Here is a 19,483-nt window from a genome sequence, read left to right as displayed (position 1 = left end):
CAATGTATTTTGTTGTCTACGTTTCACAATTTTGGTAGTTTTTTTTTCATTCGGTATACAGCGATTGACATCCGGCACTTATATATTGTTGAGAGCCAATCATTTTCCGTTTAAAGACCGACCAATATTTTACACGCTCACCATCTGTTTACTAAAAAACACATAACAAGCATTGCCGTGCATAATAGGCTCATGAACTCGAAATCTGTGTATTTCTAAATGCGCTATATTTACACGAACCAATCAAATTTTGTTCGAAAATGAAGCAAATTGATTGAAAAAAATTGAAACTGAATATTCTTCAATGCTGACCAACTGATCGTTAATTCATTTGTCGTTCAAACACCTTTATTTCTCGATCTAATAGCTAAAAGAATAGCTACTAAAAATAAATTGTGTGTAAGGTTAACTCACATTAACAGTTGCTCACTTCGTCATCTACAGTTATCGATCGATTCTAACTGCATCACTTTCTCTGTTAACTAAATCAATATATTGAGACAAAAATACAACAACTTATATTCATCATACTAAAAAACTGATTCAATGTGACGTATGTGTGTGACGAACTACTCAAGAAAAAAAAAAGAAGGCATATCCGTAAAGAAAATATTGCATATCCACAGAAAGTGCATATACAAACAGGAACAAGTAACGGTAATGCAAAGAGTAATAGAATTATAAGAAAGGTAAAAACATAGCTATAGCTCGACTTGAAGGAATAAGTTATTTACCAACAGCACCCATTTGCAGAGATTTGAATTGATGGAAACATATTCAACCCCGAAATGTACGTCAAACAAATTCCAAACCGACCAGACTAGAAAAATAAACAGGAATAGCAAATCACATCCGCAGTACGAGGTAAAATGTATTTTAAAAGATAAATGCTAGTTTTACATCATTAACATATAGAGAACAAAACCATCAGTGTAAAAGCCATACCAGCAACGGAGTGATGCAATAAATTCAGAGGATCATTTGCAGCAAAACAGTATGTATCGTAACCACAGGACAATATAATCATGAGACAGAATTTTACACACACTTAGACCCTATTGTTTTACGGCAAGACACCAGCAGTATATTAGAGAAAGAAAGAAAGAAAGAATACATCAAACGAAACACAGTGTCAACCAACACCATAGCGTCGTGTAGGTACGAACCCCTCGCTAGCGATTGTGGGTAGGTGTAGCTAAAATATACACATTTGTAAGAGTATTTTACACAGCTATACAGAGTAATTCGCTAATATGAAACGACAGGAGTATTAATAAAGACACTCCAATGGAACGATTTCTTAAAAGGCTTCTGGCAATAGTCATATCGCTTTCTGCTTCTAATTTCTATACACATACTATAAAAAATTAAGTGGGACACATTCGTCATAATGCAAATCTGTGAAGTCAACCGCTATGAACCTATCTATAGATGCGATAACTTAAAGCAAACAAGTATAATGTAAGATATTGAACTAAATAGAATTATTAACTAATACTATACTTTAGCTGAATTTATGCAGCAGCCGACATATTTTGTGAAGCTTACTCAAAATTATTTATCGGTTAGTCGTAACAAATTGGAAAATAAACGAATCATAGTTGAAAGCAGTGAAAAAAAAACAATTGGCCGTTTCGACTTAATTAATCCCAAATTCATCCTAGCTTTAAAACTCTTTCGGTTTTGCTTTTTGTAATTCGTGAGGACAGCCCAAAGACTGAATAGCGATAACAGGTGATAATGTTATGCACAAGTTAATTTGTTATTTCACAACATAGTTTTGCTAGACGATTCAAACTCGTGTCGGTTCAGTTTATAACTCACCCGATTTTAATCGTACCACCTATAGTAAAACATTCAACAGCCGCCTCTTAAAACAGCTTTGCACACAGGAAATATATGAAAGGCTATTCAGAAACCGTATATTTATTGCATTGCAAATCGTACGTCCTTTTAACCAATATGTCAGGCTTGCAACATATTTAACAAAGCGTCGCATAACTATTGCTGTGTAGGTCTCTAAGGAGTCCCATGCATTCTGGAACTCAGCGCTCCTACGGAACATAGTAATAGTATATAGTGTATTTAAACCAATAAAAACCACCGCTTTAATGTAAACTATCTTTTGACAAACAATCCGAAAAAAATCCTTTCTTGCTTTCAATTGCTTCAGTCGTGATCTTTTTTATGTTTTTATTCCGGTTCATTTAATAGTTACCAAAAAAGACATACCCAGCCCTTTTTAACCATTGCTGACGTAAAATCCCAGTTTTGTTAGTGTTTAGGAAACCCATCAACACATGGCTTTATCGAAATAATTGAAAGTGGGCTATGTATGGTGCATGCAACGAAACTGTAAATCGAGATCCTTAAACCTTTCATGCCAAACTTTTTTCTACTACATATGGAGTTCCGAAAGTATTTTTCTTTGAACTGTTGGGGTCAAACCTTAATTAATTGATACTTAATACCTGGGACGGGACTTGCCGATAGATGTTTTCTTTTTCTTTTTTTGTTCATTCTATCCTTCATTTCCAATAGCCTCTCTTTTTGCCTCACATAGTTTAATTGGACTGGCTACATTTGGCAGTACCTCCTGGCTGCATTTTTTTGCTATTTGCATGTCTCGTCTCAGCTTAAGGATGGACAGAGAATGAGGAAAAATCGAAAACGAAAAAAGCAGTTTTTTTCCACACCGTGTGTTACATCTTCATATAAATCAATCAGCTTATGTAGAATGTTGTTGCAGTACTGCTGATTGATTTTTATGAAAATCTAACACACGGTGTGGAAAAAACTGCTTTTTTCGATTTCGATTTTTGCCCTTTCTCTGTTCAACCTTAATACTACTTCTTCACATGTCTAAAGCACTATTCAGGCTCTCGGTGAAAATGAACGTGAACATGTGTTGAATACCTTCCATTGTTCACGGTGGACGACGTCGTGAACAGTTTCATCAGCGAACAACGATTTCACGCTCAACTGGCAGTTTACAGTTTGTCAGAATGCAATTTGGTATTCGAATGTGAACGTTCACGATGAACAGCGATGACATTTATATTCACAACTCCGCATCAATTCCGCCCATCGTCGCGTTTACACTCCCGGTGAACAAGTAAATCATCCACTGCGAACATATTTCACCGTGGAATATTTAAAATTATTGGGTAATATGAATATTATTGCATTGGTTCAATTATATCGAATAATTCTCGACAAACATATGATTACGGCCTAAAAGCCAACTGTCAAAATCCACTTTGAATGGAAATTCCGGACAAACCATTACTAGCCGAACACAGTTCACAACAGTTTGTGAAAGAGAAAACTTGTCTCTTTCGTTTACTACCAACATCTGTGAATGGCGTGTAACGGTTTGTTCGGAATTTCCATTCAAAGTGGATTTTGACAGTTGGCTTTTAGGCCGTAATCATATGTTTGTCGAGAATTGTGCATGGATTCGCTAAGTATATTAATGAGCTATCGTTAAGTTCTATTTTCATCAATTTCTATGCACTAATAAGTGAGATATTTAAAAAAAAAAACAATTTGGCGCGTATCAAGTTCACGTTCATTTTCACCGAGGGTGTAAATAAGCCTTAACTTATAAAATTTTTGTGTCTTTTTGCCTCAGTGCAGTAAACACTTTTCGCCACAAGGACAAAAACCGGCGTTTTTGCTGTGTGTCTGACTGACGTTTGTGCTCGTCATGCTGTCAGTCGCATAAAAGTGTACTGTCATTCTCGTCGGATCAGAAATACTACTAGCGGAGTAAACATCTAACCTCGTAAAATTGTTAGTTTATTTGTTTAATTCTTTTATATGTACTAATTTCCTCATTATTCAGTGTTTTAGTTGTGCCGATAGCTCTCACCGCCACCATGTCCATCCTAGCATACAACGGAGGCTGCGTAGTGGCAATGAAAGGTAAAAATTGTGTCGCTATCGCCACGGATCATCGCTTCGGTGTGCAGGCACAGACCATTGCCACAGATTTCGAGAAGGTTTTCGAAATAAACCCGCACATGTACCTGGGACTGGTGGGTCTACAGACGGACATTCTAACAGTTCATCAGCGATTGTTGTTCCGTAAGAATCTTTACGAGGTCCGCGAAAATCGTCAGTTGACGCCGGAACGGTTCGCCGCAATGCTGTCAAACTTTCTGTACGAGAAGCGCTTCGGACCGTACTTCATCGAACCGGTCATTGCCGGATTAGATCCGAAAACTTTCGAACCATTCATTTGCAACATGGATCTGATCGGATGCCCGAACCAGCCGAACGACTTTGTTGTAGCCGGTACTTGTGCCGAGCAACTGTACGGTATGTGTGAAACTCTGTGGAAACCGGATCTGGAGCCGGAAAGGCTGTTCGAAGTTATCTCTCAGGCTCTGATAAACGCATTTGATCGAGACGCTATCTCCGGTTGGGGTGCAACGGTGTACATAGTTGAGAAGGAGAAGCTTACGGTGAAAAAGCTTAAAACCCGAATGGATTAAGAAACGATTGCTAGAGCGTATTTTGTATTTTCAAGATTGAAACTACTTCAAGCAAGGATGGGGAACATATGTGCTGGAACGATTTATTTGTATTACCGAATCGAAATTGTTTAAAATAAACTGTAACTTAAGAATAGTTTTTGTTTTATTTAGCCACTATTTCCACGTACGCTTAAACCATTTAAGAGATTCATCCGCTTGCAGAAGCGTATTATCGAAGTTAAATTGATGTTAAGCATTCACCCGGGTTGACACATATCGCCTAATATTTTCTGGTTTCACCCAGGTTTAAAAAACTTCTCGTTAATTGACAAAACAAGTATCTTTTTTATCCCATTTTGTTCTAAATTGAATAATTCCTTACTAACGACTAATGTTGGAAAAACTAAATATTTCAACTGTAAAATTGAATGTCGAAATATTGAAATGTAAAATTCGAGGTCAGTTCGTCATGCTTTCATCAAACCAGTAACTTTGTCGTGCAAAGTTGCCGATTTGTGGAGTAATTTCATAGCAAGTTGCCCTCTGAACAATAAAATGGCTCCATTGGCACGTTCTCTATATTATTTGGAAATTGTGTCATAGTCGCTAACCTTCTCAGAGTGCGATTGAATGCCTCCTAAATGACAAACTATTAATGCGCCTCTTCAATGATAACCTCCATAGATCTGTACAATATGCACCAAGGCGTGATACAATACCAGGTCATTAGCGGTTTAATTTAATTGTTCAAATAACCACATCTTATGTGTATCTCTCAACACGCCTAGGAGCCCCAAAATTCATCTTGAAATTTTGGATCGGGGTTTCTTAGCTTAAAAGTATTTATTAAAATTTAATGATTTTCAAGGTAATAATTTTTTATGGAGCGTAAACGGTAACTACCAATCTGAAACTGTAAAAAACCAGTTTTAATGTACCTAGTGGTACAATTGCGCCTTTCTCATTTATCTAAACTGGTTATGTTAAATATAATGAAAATGTCTACAGGCCAGATTCGGTTATCCGTGGACCCGATGAGCCATAGCTCAGTCGGCTGTTCGGCCATCAATGGAAGCTGTCCTTTAATGTCAGCTTCTTTCTTCGAACAGCCTACATAAGCCGTGTAGTGTCGGTAGTGGTTGTTTCAACCGGCTAAGAATTACACTACGGAGTAACTGTTCCGGTGGTAAAAACCCACTAAACAGGGAACCCCAATTCCATAGTGTCATGCGACTCGTGCTATGGGTAGAATTGTTGAGGGGGTTTAAAATATTCTCAATGGCGAACGGACCTGGGAAGAGTTGGGCGAAATCCCAGTATGCTGCATTACGCAGCGCAACGATCACTCTACGCACCGAAGTTTTTTTTCACCGATGATCCGCTAAATTTTGCCGAATTTTTGTTGGCTGGGGGTTTGCTGAGACTCTCGGCTGATGGTAGCTCGATGAAGTTTTGCTGAAATTCGATTATCAAATTTCGATGTGTACAGACGAACCTGCCCAGAGGCCGTGTATCCGGCCAAGAATTTAGCCACTGAAAGTATGAGTCCCTAAGTCAAGGTGTAGTTCCGTGCCGAGGACTTAATGACTGGAGGGTCTATTAAATATGCCAGTCGCGCACGGAGCATTTTGGGCGAGAACAAAATCTTCAATACGACGCAGTGCCAAAAGTCTTACATAATTAGTTACTTTAAGTACCATTATTTAACATAAAGCACATTAAGTACCGCAAAGATTTAAAAAGTACGCGTCAAATTCATTGTACTTGAATTACTGAAGAAATTTTAAGTACAGTGCCTTCGTATATTAAATACGCACAGTATTGTGATTACCGTCAAGATGTACTTTAAATACTTTAAGTACGTACACATCGACAATAAGTACCTTATTAAGTACAATAGAAGTATTTTTAAATACTTTCATTATTTCTTTTAATTATATTCAAAATACGTTGATATTTTCAATACGACGCACTCAAACCTGCTAATGCTTGCCCCTCGATTTCAGGTTTTGTCCTTACTGTGATATGCGAATCTCTGACACAGTGAGGTAGACAAAAAATACATATATTTTCAGCATATCTACCGCATAACGAGTCATCTCCTTCTGATGATTTCAAAAGCGTTGTATCATATTGTAGCAGAAATGGGCTCATTATCGGCAGTGATGCGAATGCTTATCACATCATTTGAAGCAGCTCAGACATCAATCTGAGAGGCTCTGAACTGATGGAGTACATGAGTACACGCAGAAAAATGTATTGTAGTTACAACAATATTCTGGTTCAAGCTCAACAATAATTATTATTACCCCAGAGCTAATAGTATATATTGTTTAAATCAATCCGTAATATTGTTATTTTAACAATAAAATCAGCATTTGACGTTTCTTTGTTAAAATCAAATTTTTGGTTGAATCAATAATATTATTATTGAAACGATCATCATTATGATATTGTTTTAATGACGTATACACGGTATGCTCTACAATATATTCTTGTTGAAATAACAATGTAATAAAATCATAATATGTACTTTGCGGATTTATACTTATTTAGTTTTTCGTATTTAAAGCTAATAATATTTAGCATTTTAGTTTTATTTTCAAATGAACATATTTTTTTATTTATGTTGCAGCATTTTCCGAAACCCATAGAATCGGGTTAAAACAAAAGGGACAGCTCCTTCATTGTTCGCCAACGAGTTTAAAAGAAAATGTTACATTTAATATTAAAAAATAAGTATTAAACTTACGGTTGACCGATTGGTGCCAGCAAATAGGTATTTCTTATTAATTATTCGCATTACAACATGTCTGCCTAAAGTTACTTCAATCTGAATAAAGCAAAAATATACTACACGCTGATTTGTTATTACGCAAGATCAAAATAAATCCAAATGTAGTTGAAATCACAATAATATTGTAAAATTAACAATAAAACAATGTTTATTTAACAATCTAATTGTTTGATCCAACGATAGAATGTCGATCAGAATTAAAAGTGACAATTGTTGGTTTAATCGTGCGAAATTTCGCTGCCTGTAGTACAAATCTCCATATTCTGAATGTGGGAAACCGACCAACTTTTGCGAGGTCTGGGAGGGAGGTGGTGTTAGACATAACGCTTTGCTCTGATAGAATTTTGCATTAGCTGGGAAATTGGCAAGTTCCAAATAAAACTGAACCGTCTCTATCCGTCCATAAATATATATTTTTCGATCATTTTGATGTCACTTTCAATGTGATAACATATTGTAATCCTAAATCTACAAGCTGGGACCTCTTTTTGGAAAACTTGGCGACTAAATTTGATGGATATTTTCCAACAATTAGTCAACTAGACGGTTTAGGTGACGTCGTGGATACGACAAACTCATTCATAAAGGGCGAACACGAAATTATTGCGACACATTCGACAGGGCATAACTTTTTTACCATTGGGTAAAAATCAACCAACTTTTGCACACTTTCTCATTGATGTGTATTGTTTACATGCTGTCAAACTCGAAGTCGTGTTTTTCGATTCAACGAAAATGGAGGTGAACCAACGCGAGTCGAGAGAACAAATTCTTTCCAAACACCTGGAATTTGCTGACCTGTCGCACCAGCAGTTGGGAAAAATGTTGAACATTCACCATTCAACCGTCTCCAGATTGTTGAAGCGGTTCCAGGAGCGGTTGACGTTGGACCACGACAAAGGAGCTGGAAGAAAACCGGGACCGGAGAACAAAAAGACGGAGGGAAAGGTGAAGCGGATGATTAAAGCAAATCCCAACGTCTCAAGCCGTGATTTGGCTAAAAAGATCGGCATGTCGCAGAGCTACGTCCAGAATGCAAAGAAGAGAGCTGGACAACAGGTACAGAACTTCCCAAACCGCGGCAACAATCGACGGCTAAAACTCGGGCACGGAAGCTCTACGAGAAGATGCTGACAAAATATGGCTGCTGTGTGATGGACGACGAAACGTATATAAAAGCCGATTTTAAGAAAATTCCGGGGTTGGAGTTTTTCACCGGCAAGAGTAAGTTCTATGTGGACGACAAATTTAAGAAGAAGAAAATGTCGAAGTTCGCCTCCAAATATCTCATTTGGCAGGCCATCTGCTATTGCGGACTGAGGAGTGAGCCTTTCGTGACAAAGGGCACAGTAAATGGCGAGATCTACAAATCTAAGCGCCTCGAGAAGCGCCTTTTGCCGTTCTTGCTGCAGCACGACGAAGCTCCGCTATTTTGGCCAGATTTGGCATCATGCCACTATTCTAAAAGTGTCCTGGAGTGGTATGCGGCCAATTCTGTCCATTTTGTTCCAAAGGACATGAATCCGCCAAACTGTCCGGAGCTGCGTCCGGTGGAGCAGTACTGGGCAATGATGAAGCGGGAACTTCGGAAGAGCAAGAAGACAGTCAAAGACGAGAAGGACATGTTAAGAAAATGGAAAAAAAACTGAGAAACTGGTACCGGATGACACTGTAAAGACTGTGATGGAGGGCATCAAGCGAAAATGCGTTCAATTTTACACTCAAGGTTCCATCGATTAACTTTTCTTTTGATTTTTGAAGTAAATATATGTATAAAACTACCCTAAAATTTTGGTTTGATTTTAAACATTATAAGAAAATTGGCATGACATTTTCGGTATCGCAATAATTTCGTGTTCGCCCTTTATCAAAAGCACCCTCAATATCTAGGAATACACCCAAGCTAGATTGCTTCAGCGAGAAGGCTTTCTCAATGTTGTAAACAATATCGTGAAGTAGAGTGATCGTGGATTTTCCGCACACTGATATGCATGTTGCATTTTGTGAAGTGGATATTCAACTAAACTAACGTTCCTGATGTGATGATCGATTCTCCGTCCCAAAGCTTTAAGAAGAAAAGAACTTAAGCTGATAGGTCTAAAACTCTTAGCTTCTTCATAGCTTGAGCGCTCCCCTTTGGGAATAAATCTAATGGCATTTTCGTTTTTGACAGTGCACTACACCGGTGTAGTCGATGCTACACTCATTCACTCTCGGGTGTAATCAGTCTATCTTTCTTTGTACTACACCGGCGTAGCACCTAGAAAAAAACGAAAACGCTACAACAGTTATTTCACGCCATGCTTTCGGGATATACCCGGTAGCAAGATTGGAAAGCATAATCTTTTTCAAGACATGTTTAAGAATATCAAATCTCTTTTGCAGTAGCACGGGAAGTATTCCATCTTTTCCGGGTTATTTGTATGGAGCAAAGCTGCCAACCTGACCGATTCAGTGGAAACCAATGTGCGTGCTAACGCCCACGAGTCCGATACACCAGAATGAGATCTGTGAACATTGCTCAGCTCTGGATCGATACAATTTGGAAAGTGTGCGTCGTAGAGACAATTAAGAACATCTTTTTCGTCCGTCACATAAACACCATCTCTGGTTTTTAAGGAGTTCATCTGAAAATCTTTCAAAGACAAAGGAGACAGGTGATGACAGTCCAGTCAAAGCTAAACCATCTGCAAAGAATGGCGCTCATGGCGTTGACTGTTGCTTTCAGCACAACTCCGACTGCTGCTCTTGAGGCACTTCTAAATATCAAACCATTACACATACACCTCAAACAAGAAGCACTATCGTATGCATACAGACTGCAGGTTACTGGGCTTTGGAACAGTAACCATGTTGATCTTTCTACCAGTCATACGCGATTGTGGTCACATGCGGTGAAGATATTCTTGCTCCCAACGATATTACACTCACATGTAGTTTTCCTTACAGGACATTCCATGTGAAGATTCCCTCTCGAGAGGAGTGGTTGTCTGGCTATACGGAAAGACAACAACAAACGCAAGTGGTCTGTTAGACTAACGGTTCTCTGATGGAGGGACATGCTGGTGCTGGTGTTTACTGTCGTGAAATGAGATTGGAACAATCTCACACACTAGGTATTGGCCAGGGCAGATTCAGCGATTGACTTCGTTGGTCCTAAGCCCGCCCTGCCAATTTCGACAAGTTGGATAAGGGGAAAAAATGCGGTCCTGGGCTTCGTCCGAGCACCGTAATTATTGGAGAAAATGTACAAACCTGTCGCCAAACAAAGGCGTTTCTAGAGCAACCGTGCCCAGTGATTTGCGCTATGCTGCCCAGGGCTTTAACCGGCCACTGAAAACTCAATTATCACATGGCAACTATTCAGCGCGCTGAGTCTTTTTCATGTGATCTTTGTGAATCCGACTACGGAACCTCATATCATCTGATATGCGACTGTCCAGCAGTAGCGCAATTGAGATTTCAAATTTTCGACCGTCCTCATATAGACGACACCATGTTTGGACGACTGAAACTCAGAGACATACTAAAGATTCTTATCTTCTTAATCTTATCTTAATATGGTAAAGAGCTTTAGACTTACTCGCAGGCGAGTTGACCTACTCGTGAGATTAACTTATCTGATATTTGTGTTTGTTTTTGTACTGTTATTTTGTTATTTTTCCCACCCTTCCAATTCTACTTCGACTTTCTTCTGAAATTTTGAAAAGGGCCCCTATATTGAAAGGTAAGTCTTTGGGGCTGCAAAACGGTGAGTCGACAACCTGGAAGGAGCGTCCAACATAGCTCTGGTTTGGTTACCTTCACGGTCATTGCACATGACGGAGACGGCGCTGTTTTTCTCCGTACGCCATTGACAGCGTTTGTTCTGGCATCCAGCGGCTGAGTATGAAATGCTTTATCGCGTCAGCTATACCTAAGGTGGCAGCCCCACCAGCGCGATGTAGGTAGCGCGACCCCGGTAGGGTAGCCTACCGAACCCTCTCACTTACCACATAAAGGAAAAAGAGAAGAAAAACGAACGATACTTTCGGTAACCGACCCGGCTACGAAATAAGGACAATGATTGGAAACTCGGAGCATGGAATGTCAGGACTTCGAATGAACCCGGACGAGTGAGTCTTTTGGCTCGCGAACTGCAGACGGTTGGAGTGAGCGTGGCTGCGATTCAGGAGGTGCGGTGGCTTAGAAGTGGAGAACTTGAATTCAGGGCGGTGAATCCCATCGCCAACACTTCCTTCAAATACAACATTTACTATAGCGGCGGCGAAAAGGCAGAACATTTAGTCGGTTTCATAATGATCGGCAAGCAGATGAAGCGTGTTATAAGGTGGAAACCGGTTAGCGAGCGAATCTGTGTATTGAGGGTACGAGGCAAATTCTTCAACTACAGCTATGCACCGACAAACGATAAACCCGATGACGTGTTTACGAGTGTCTCGACAAAACCTACGGAGAGTGCCCAAAGCATGACGTGAAAATTGTTATCGGAGACGCCAACGCTCAGTTCGGTAGAGAGGACTTTTTCCGTCCAATCATATGGGTAGGGCAGCCTTCAATCTGTAACCAATGACGTTGCGTTACAAAATCCAGCGCTTCTCAGCAGAAGGTGTGACGGACGAGTACCGCCAGAAGCTTGATGAGTGGATAAGGAGAATCAACGTAGACGACAACCTCAACAATCTGTGGAAGTCAATCCACGGAGCGAGCACATTAGCGCGAGAAGTAATAGGTACTGCTCAGAGACGACCCAGAAACGGTTGGTTCGATGAGGAGTGCCAGAGAGTGACGGATGAGAAAAAATGCTACCAGAAGCTGGATGTTAGTGTCTGGTACCCGACAGAACAAAGAGCGATACAAGGAAGCAAGAGGAGCCGAAAAAAGAATTCACCGTAGAAAGAAAAAGCAGTATGAGAAGAACGTCATTACTGAGGCGCAAAACAGTATGGAACAAAATGATATGCGGAAATTTTATGAAACTGTCAATGGCATACGGAGAAAAACAGCGCCGTCTCCCGTCATGTGCAATGACCGTGAAGGTAACTTGCTGACAGATGAAACTACGGTAGCAGCCAGGTGGAGAGAGCACTTCGAGACATTGTTGAGTGGAGAGAATGTTAGCACGTCAACGAACAGAATAAGGATAAGTGACGATGGACAAGCTGTGGAGCCTCCGACGCTAGAAGAGGTGAAAAAGACAATCAAAGAGCTGCAAACCTATAAGGCTGCTGGAAAGGACGAGCTCCCAGCCGAGCTTTTCATACACGGTAGTGAGCAGCTGCACGAAATATTTCACCGTACTCTTTTGAAGGTATGGGAAGAAGAACAACCTGCTGACTGGCTAGAGGGCCTCATTTGTCCCTTATACAAAAAGGGACACAGACTGGAGTGCACCAATTATCGAGGAATATCGCTCCTCAATTCGACGTACAAAATTATGTCACGTATTCTGTCCAACAGATTGTGGCCGTTGGAGGAGTCTTTCGTCAGCGAATACCAAGGTGGTTTTCGTGAAGGTCGATCAAAAACGGATCTAATGTTTACCCTGCGACAGATCCTAGATAAATTCCGGGAATACAACTTGCAGACACACCATCTGTTTATTGATTTCAAAGCGGCGTACGATTCAGTGAAAAGAAACGAGTTGTGGCAGATAATGGTAGAACATGGTTTTCCAACGAAACTGATTAGGCTGATTCGTGCAACGCTAGATGGATCGAAATCAAGTGTTAGGGTTGCGGATGAGATTTCGACGTCCTTCGTAACCTTAGACGGATTGAAGCAGGATGATGCGCTGTCAAACTTGCTATTCAACATTGCTCTTGAAGGTGCCATCAGGAGGCAGGCGTGCAAAGGAACGGTACCACCGTCACTCGGTCGCATATGCTCCTAGGATTTACGGACGATATTGATATCATTGTAATCGACCGCCGAGCCGTGGCATTCGTGCCTTTTAAAAGGGAGACAGTAAGAATTGGCCTCACAATCATCACCAGCAAGACAAAGTACATGATATCTGGAAGAATACGTAGGTCCAATAGTGATGTTGGTGGTGAAGTGGTGTTAGGTGGTGATAAATTTGAAGTAGTGGAAGAATTTGTGTACCTTGGAACTCTAGTGACGTGCAATAATGATGTTACCCGCGAGGTGAAAAGGCGTCTTGCAGCTGCAAATAAGGCATTTTACGGACTTCGTAGCCAGCTGAAGTCCCATAGTTTGCAGACGAAGACAAAATTCGCGTTGTACAAGACATTGATAGTTCCGGTTGCGTTGTACAGCCATGAAACGTGGACGTTAAAGGAAGTCAATCGTAGAGCGTTCGGTGTCTTCGAACGTAAGGTGCTACGAACAATACTCGGCGGTAAAGAAGAAAATGGCATCTGGCGGCGTCGCATGAATCATGAGTTATACCAAGTATATAAAGGAGTGGATATTGTCAAGCTAACAAAAAACGGCAGGCTGCGGTGGACTGGTCATGTGGCACGAATGCCGGAAGAATGACAGGCGAAGGTAATATTCAGTAAAGAACCGAAAAGAGGCCGACGGCTCCGTGGAAGGCCGCGTACACGATGGCTGTTTGCAGTGGAAGAGGACCTAAAGCACTCATGTCCAGGGTGACTGGAAGAGAGTGGCCTAGGACCGGGTCCAGTGGAGGAGAATTCTTGACTCGACGTAGATTCAACGAAGCGAATTGTTGCCCATTAAGTATCAAGTAAGTCTTTAGTATCGTCAAAAAATGTTTTCAATCTTTTTCGGTCTTCCAATTGATTATGGATAACCCGTGGATTGCCACAATTTGATCGCACATCTATCCATGAGTATTTTTAAGCTAATGTTAAAACTCCAAGCAATGCGTGATAATCACAACCTCCAGGTACTATCACCTTGAATAAAAAGCAATCGTCCCTCAACTACTAACCTGACCAATTTTTGTGGTGACAACCCAACTTGTTTCTAAAACTTTGTTTATAAACAATATGGCCATGAAGAGGTTAATAAATGGCCGCGTTCGACCGCGCTGATAAAGTTGACTGGCCACGCGGAAAGAATGAAATTCAAGTACATATTATATCTAACGCATGAAAAAAGCATAATTAAAAAGGTTTTGCCAGCAAATGCACTGCCCTGACACATATTTCCGATGATACAAACCGCACTGGCACTGTTATGTTGGCGCACTTTCGTTTTGCAGTTGGAACGCGACACCGGCCATAAACTGCAGAGAGAGAGAAAGAGAGGGAGCAAGCCATCGAACGCGGGTCAGTCAGAGTCAGTCAGTAGTATTAGCACATCCAGACGGAGCGGTTGGGCGGGTATATCTATCGATCGAGTGGCATTAGTGCCTAGTTCACACACCGCCGGATTTGTTATCGAAGTTGTCGCGACCGTGTTTGATTTATATTTGTCCATTTCAAGTTGATACTATTGATATTATATCAACTAAGTATACCAATTCGGATCGTGGCGGAAAATGCTATCGTACGCATTTGCGGCCGTGGAAATGCTGCAGCAGCTTTTTAACAAAGGATGTCGACTAGCTAGACGTGAATTTCATAAGTAAGTTTCAGCTGGGCAATTTTCACTATTTGCTAAGAATTTGGAACTTTTTGCCATGATTGGAATGCAAAAAGTGTAAGTCTATCACAAGACTGCAGTTTCCTTATGTAACACTGTAGGTTGTGTTATTCACACAGCATTCCACAAACAAGACGATACGCAATCAATAGCGGCACAGCTTGATATAAACTTATGATGTTGTTTTATGTTTATCTTCTCCGCAATAAAACAGAATTTGATGAATACATTATTCTCCCGACGTATGCTCTTCGCGAGCTGTAACAATACGGTGAGCGAATCTTTTGATACACGCGTGTCGAGAGTAAACAGTATTTGCTCACGATCGAGAACCGACCGGACAGACAGTCCGATTGCGGTGTTCGGTAGAGTGTAATTGCAGTTATTTTCACTCTTTGCTGCAAGTAGTTTTTTAGGTACAGCAGTTGCCTGCCATATCTATATTGATTGTACTCCAAAAGAGAAAGTTTACAATCGATGTACCTACATCCTCTGCAGCTGTAAAAACTATGACCCGAACCTGAATTAGATTATAGAATATAGATTAGTTGGTTGTCCCGTGTGTATTGCGATTATTACGGTGCGCTGATGTCAAATGACTGTATAATGAAGTTGTGATTCCAAGGAGTGTAACATTGCAAAGTTTGAGCACTATCGGCGGAGTCTGCTCACAGCCTCGAAATACAACAGTTATCACCAATTTAAATTCTGTACAATGAGTGGCAGGTACGTATGCATGATTAGCAAAAGGAATGGTTCATTAAATTAATGAGGCACTTCCTTCCATCGCGATGCAAAACATAGCAAGAACATACATACAAGACATGATAATCTTGTTTCGGTGTCGAGTATGATGGTTCAAAACGTTCTCGTCAAGCAAGTATAGAGTAGTGTCTAACAAAAACAGTTATAGTTAAGTGACCAGATGTCCGAAATTGACGTTCCGGAAAGTATCGATTTTAATTCCAACACCCCAGGTTAATCCATATAGTGCAAAACAATCATAAGTTTAAACTGTGGTACTTAACCCATTCATGCCCATGTTGTTTGTGGACAACAACGTTTTTAAACAGCTATAACTTTTGATTGAGGCGAGATATGCTCACAAAAATAAGTAAGGCTCATTAATGTGATTATTGCCTTTCATTTGAGTATTAACAGTTACAAGGATCAGCTCTAGAACTGGAGTTATTGCAATTAGTCTGATTGGATTCCGATGGAGCAGTGCTGCCAGGGACAGTTTACGTTGACGACGGAAAATGATTTTTTCATATATCTTAGTTATGGTGCAATATTATTGAAAACTGATAAAACTTATCAATTTAGACTGTCGTTGGCTACGTTTTCCACGTAATTGGACTACTGTAATTATTCTAAGAGAATTGTATTGAGCATTAGAAGGTAAAAATTGACCAGCACTGCCTATCTTTATGAGAATAGGCTTTTCGTGTTTCTTGACCCCACTGTTTTCAAGGAAAAATAGTTTTGAAACCCTACATGCACTAGAAAAAAATTGGGCATGAAAGGGTTAATTTTGACGAAAGCTTTTTCGGCTAGCTTGTGAATCTGCGAAAAGTTTCTCAGCCCTACACACGTCGTGCAAATATATGGCCTGTGTATATCCTCAATAGATTTCTTGGGTGCGGCTCTTTTTTGTCATTTTTCGGTCAAAATAGAACTAACTCTACCCAACAAACATTTCGTGATTTTATAAACGTTTTAACAGTTGCTTTATTCAGCTCTAGCTGAACATTGGAAGTATACGTGTAATCATATATCGTTTATTCCACCCTTAAACATCCGGGATTTGGAGAATTTATTCAGCTTGTCTGATTAAGACACATGAAAGAACAATTCTTCAGCACGTATATAGCCTGATGAAAACAACAGTTCAGCTTTATCAATAAACCTTTTCGTTACCGCTATTCAGCTGAGAGAATTATCATAGGAAAATTGTTAGAAAAGACATTTATGTCAAGTTACACACGCCATCATTCTCTTTGGAAGCCATATTCTTTTATTTGTGTTACGCTACAATTAGAGAAAAATTGTATTACCTTGTTGGATATCATATCACGTACCTGGATCCGAACCAGCAACCTGTTGAATACTAAGCACTTACCTTACTGTCTGCACCAATCTTGCATACATTGAATGCTTAAGATTTCACCGATGTACCGACAAGTCTAGGCTGCTGAATAGAGTCTGTACAAAGGCTACAGTAGCCTTCTATAGATTTGAGTGAACCTAGTTGGCTTGGGTTCGAATCCCAACCTACGATAATTTTTTTATTTCAATTTTTTTTAATTAATAATTTTTAGAACATTCGGGAATTTTAAATTAGATAATTTTTTTTCAAAAATGATGATTATAGTCGTTTTTGTTTCCAAGGTGAGGATTTATGGTTGTCACAAAACATTTAGATAAGTAAAAATGGGTGTTATATGAAAGTGGTGGTAACTGAATGATGGATTGAAGTCATTTATAATTCTAAGGTGGCAATCTCCTCAATTTATTTACCACTCCCTGCCAAATGATTTTCTTTGCATTGTGATTTTTTTTTTGGTAAGCGGAAGTCGCTGTTCGAATTCAATAGTTTATTTATTTATATCAATTAAGTTCGCCAGCGTGAATAATCATTTCATTGTACCTTTGTTTGCAAGTGGATGGATAGAAAAAAATCATGGTAACAATGCTGGTGTCAAAAATTTATAGCAACGTTGGAAAAAAAGTTTCTCTTGTGTTCAATATGAGAATATTCATGTTTCACAAGTAAACAGATCGTTTCGAATTAAAAGGTAAATTTACATAAACGAGGGCGCGTGTGATTTGGTAAGCTTGTACATTGAAAAACTGTAAATCGTGTATTTCCCGTGGTGAAAACTTAGTAGATATAAAAAAACTAAATAAACTTTCTTTATTTCTTTATTCATTTATTGATCTATTGCTCCTTAACTGTAATATATGCAAAACATCTCAATTTAGATATACCGAAATAATAAAAAAATCCTTCACTTAATAGTAAAAAAATATTGTGTGTGTATTGGGACTCGAACCCAGGTCGGTTGCCATTCCTCATGATTTGCTAATCGCGCCAATTTTTGTAGTAGTTACAATAACCTTTGTTAAACACATAATTCAGCTAAAAGTCAAAGGTGGTATAATGGCAAATGTAAAGGTAGAAACAACCTTTTGAAGACATGTAGTGCAGCTTAATGATTAAAGGTAATAGTATTGGTAACAGCATCGTTTATTCAACTCGCAATTCAGTCTAATTAAGATGGTTGAATAAAAGCTTTAATATTGTCGCTATTACATTTATTAGCAGTATAGTTCAGCCTAGTTGGAACTGGCGAATACTGGATTTTAAATAGGCTGAATAAAGTGTTAATGTTTAAATAGTTCAGCGAAAGTTTTATTCAGCTTACATAACCTTTAATCTGCTTTAAATCAACACGTAGTCTTATAGTTCAGCTCCTAATGTTTGTTGGGTAATCATGTTACTTCAACAAAGGCGACTGACCAGGCACGTAGCCAGAGGGGGGGCTAGGGGGCTTTATGCTTTTGCTCGAGCCAGTGCGACGCGAACGACAAAAATAGTAACTTTTATATTGTGTGTCTTGGCTAAAGAATAAAAGAAACTGTTACTATAATTGTTGCTGTAGTAATCTGTCGAGAAGCAAGAAGTGGTGCTCCAGCCAAATACGGTGATTATAAAATTATTGATGATTCGCTTAGGACCGAGTATTCATAATGTGGGGCATTTCCTGAAGGTGTACATGGAGGTTGGACTTTCGGAAGCGAGTTCTACCATGTCAGGCATTTAGCGCTCAACAAATTAGCCCAGACGAAACCATTCATTTCGAACAACTTAAAACACGTTGTTGAGTGTGACAATGCTATAATTAAGATCCTCCTATATATGGACGATGAGAACATCAATGTTCCGCTACAAGACCGGATACCGCTTACTCGCAGATTAATGTCACATTTGGGAGAAATGGAATCCATTCGGAAGGATAATTATTGAGAGCGAGAAGCAAGGAAGAAATCAGATATTCGCAAACATAAAGGCAAAATTGACGAATTGACATAAAGTTTTGCAAAAGTTTCACAGGAAACGGATAATTTGCTGTGATTTGAAAACAGACAACTCTAAAAGAAGTCGGACGCAAGTGATGCTGAAATTATTAAGCTCACCTGTGTTTACAGTTTCTAGTTATTTTGGTGGTGTCAATGATATATTTACCTAATTTTACGTAAATTAGAAGCATTCACTAATCAGTGCTAAGTAATTTTCTTTCGATTAGTGAACAAGTTCTGAGCAGTTTCGCTCAGTAGATTAAATTCTGGGTGGTTTTCATTAGTAGATTAAATCATTGAAATATATATTTTACATTGTCCAAAAACCCATGAAATCCGAAAAAATACCTTCAAATGTTCAAATATAATATTTACTTAATCTAGGTAATCTTCTCAAGTTCCAACGGTTTTGCAAAATTCTGAACGTCAATGAGCTAATGATCTTATTCTTGCATTGTAGTGGAATCAGTAGTTTTTTGCACTCACTTTACATTTTGACTTTTACTATAGTTTCAGGGATCTAGGAAAATCAGTCTACGATATTTTT

General features: G+C 39.3%; 2 protein-coding genes across 3 annotated transcripts in view; both read left to right on the top strand.

Moving 5' to 3' along the window:
• Positions 1–3,673: 3,673 nt before the first annotated feature.
• On the top strand, positions 3,674–4,635 carry LOC131684093 (proteasome subunit beta type-3). The gene is made up of 2 exons (XM_058966648.1): positions 3,674–3,795; positions 3,848–4,635. Exon 2 carries the CDS (start codon positions 3,882–3,884, stop codon positions 4,497–4,499), a length of 618 nt encoding a protein of 205 aa, XP_058822631.1. The 5' UTR covers positions 3,674–3,795; positions 3,848–3,881; the 3' UTR covers positions 4,500–4,635.
• Positions 4,636–14,568: 9,933 nt separating this feature from the next.
• The window catches only part of LOC131684091 (fatty-acid amide hydrolase 2-B), a 42,330-nt gene continuing 37,415 nt past the window's right edge, over positions 14,569–19,483 (top strand). The window contains exon 1 of one of the 2 annotated variants that reach the window (XM_058966646.1): positions 14,569–14,835. In XM_058966646.1, the coding sequence (XP_058822629.1) occupies positions 14,750–14,835 (86 nt within the window). In that variant the 5' untranslated portion in view covers positions 14,569–14,749. Of the gene's footprint in view, positions 14,836–14,890; positions 15,580–19,483 lie in introns of those variants that run through there. The other variant, XM_058966647.1, reaches the window with a different exon arrangement.

The sequence above is a fragment of the Topomyia yanbarensis genome, chromosome 2 (assembly GCF_030247195.1).
Source record: "Topomyia yanbarensis strain Yona2022 chromosome 2, ASM3024719v1, whole genome shotgun sequence".
Classification (NCBI taxonomy): domain Eukaryota; kingdom Metazoa; phylum Arthropoda; class Insecta; order Diptera; family Culicidae; genus Topomyia; species Topomyia yanbarensis.
The sequence above is the reverse complement of the archived record's forward strand: the minus strand, read 5'-3'. Positions and strand labels throughout refer to the sequence as shown.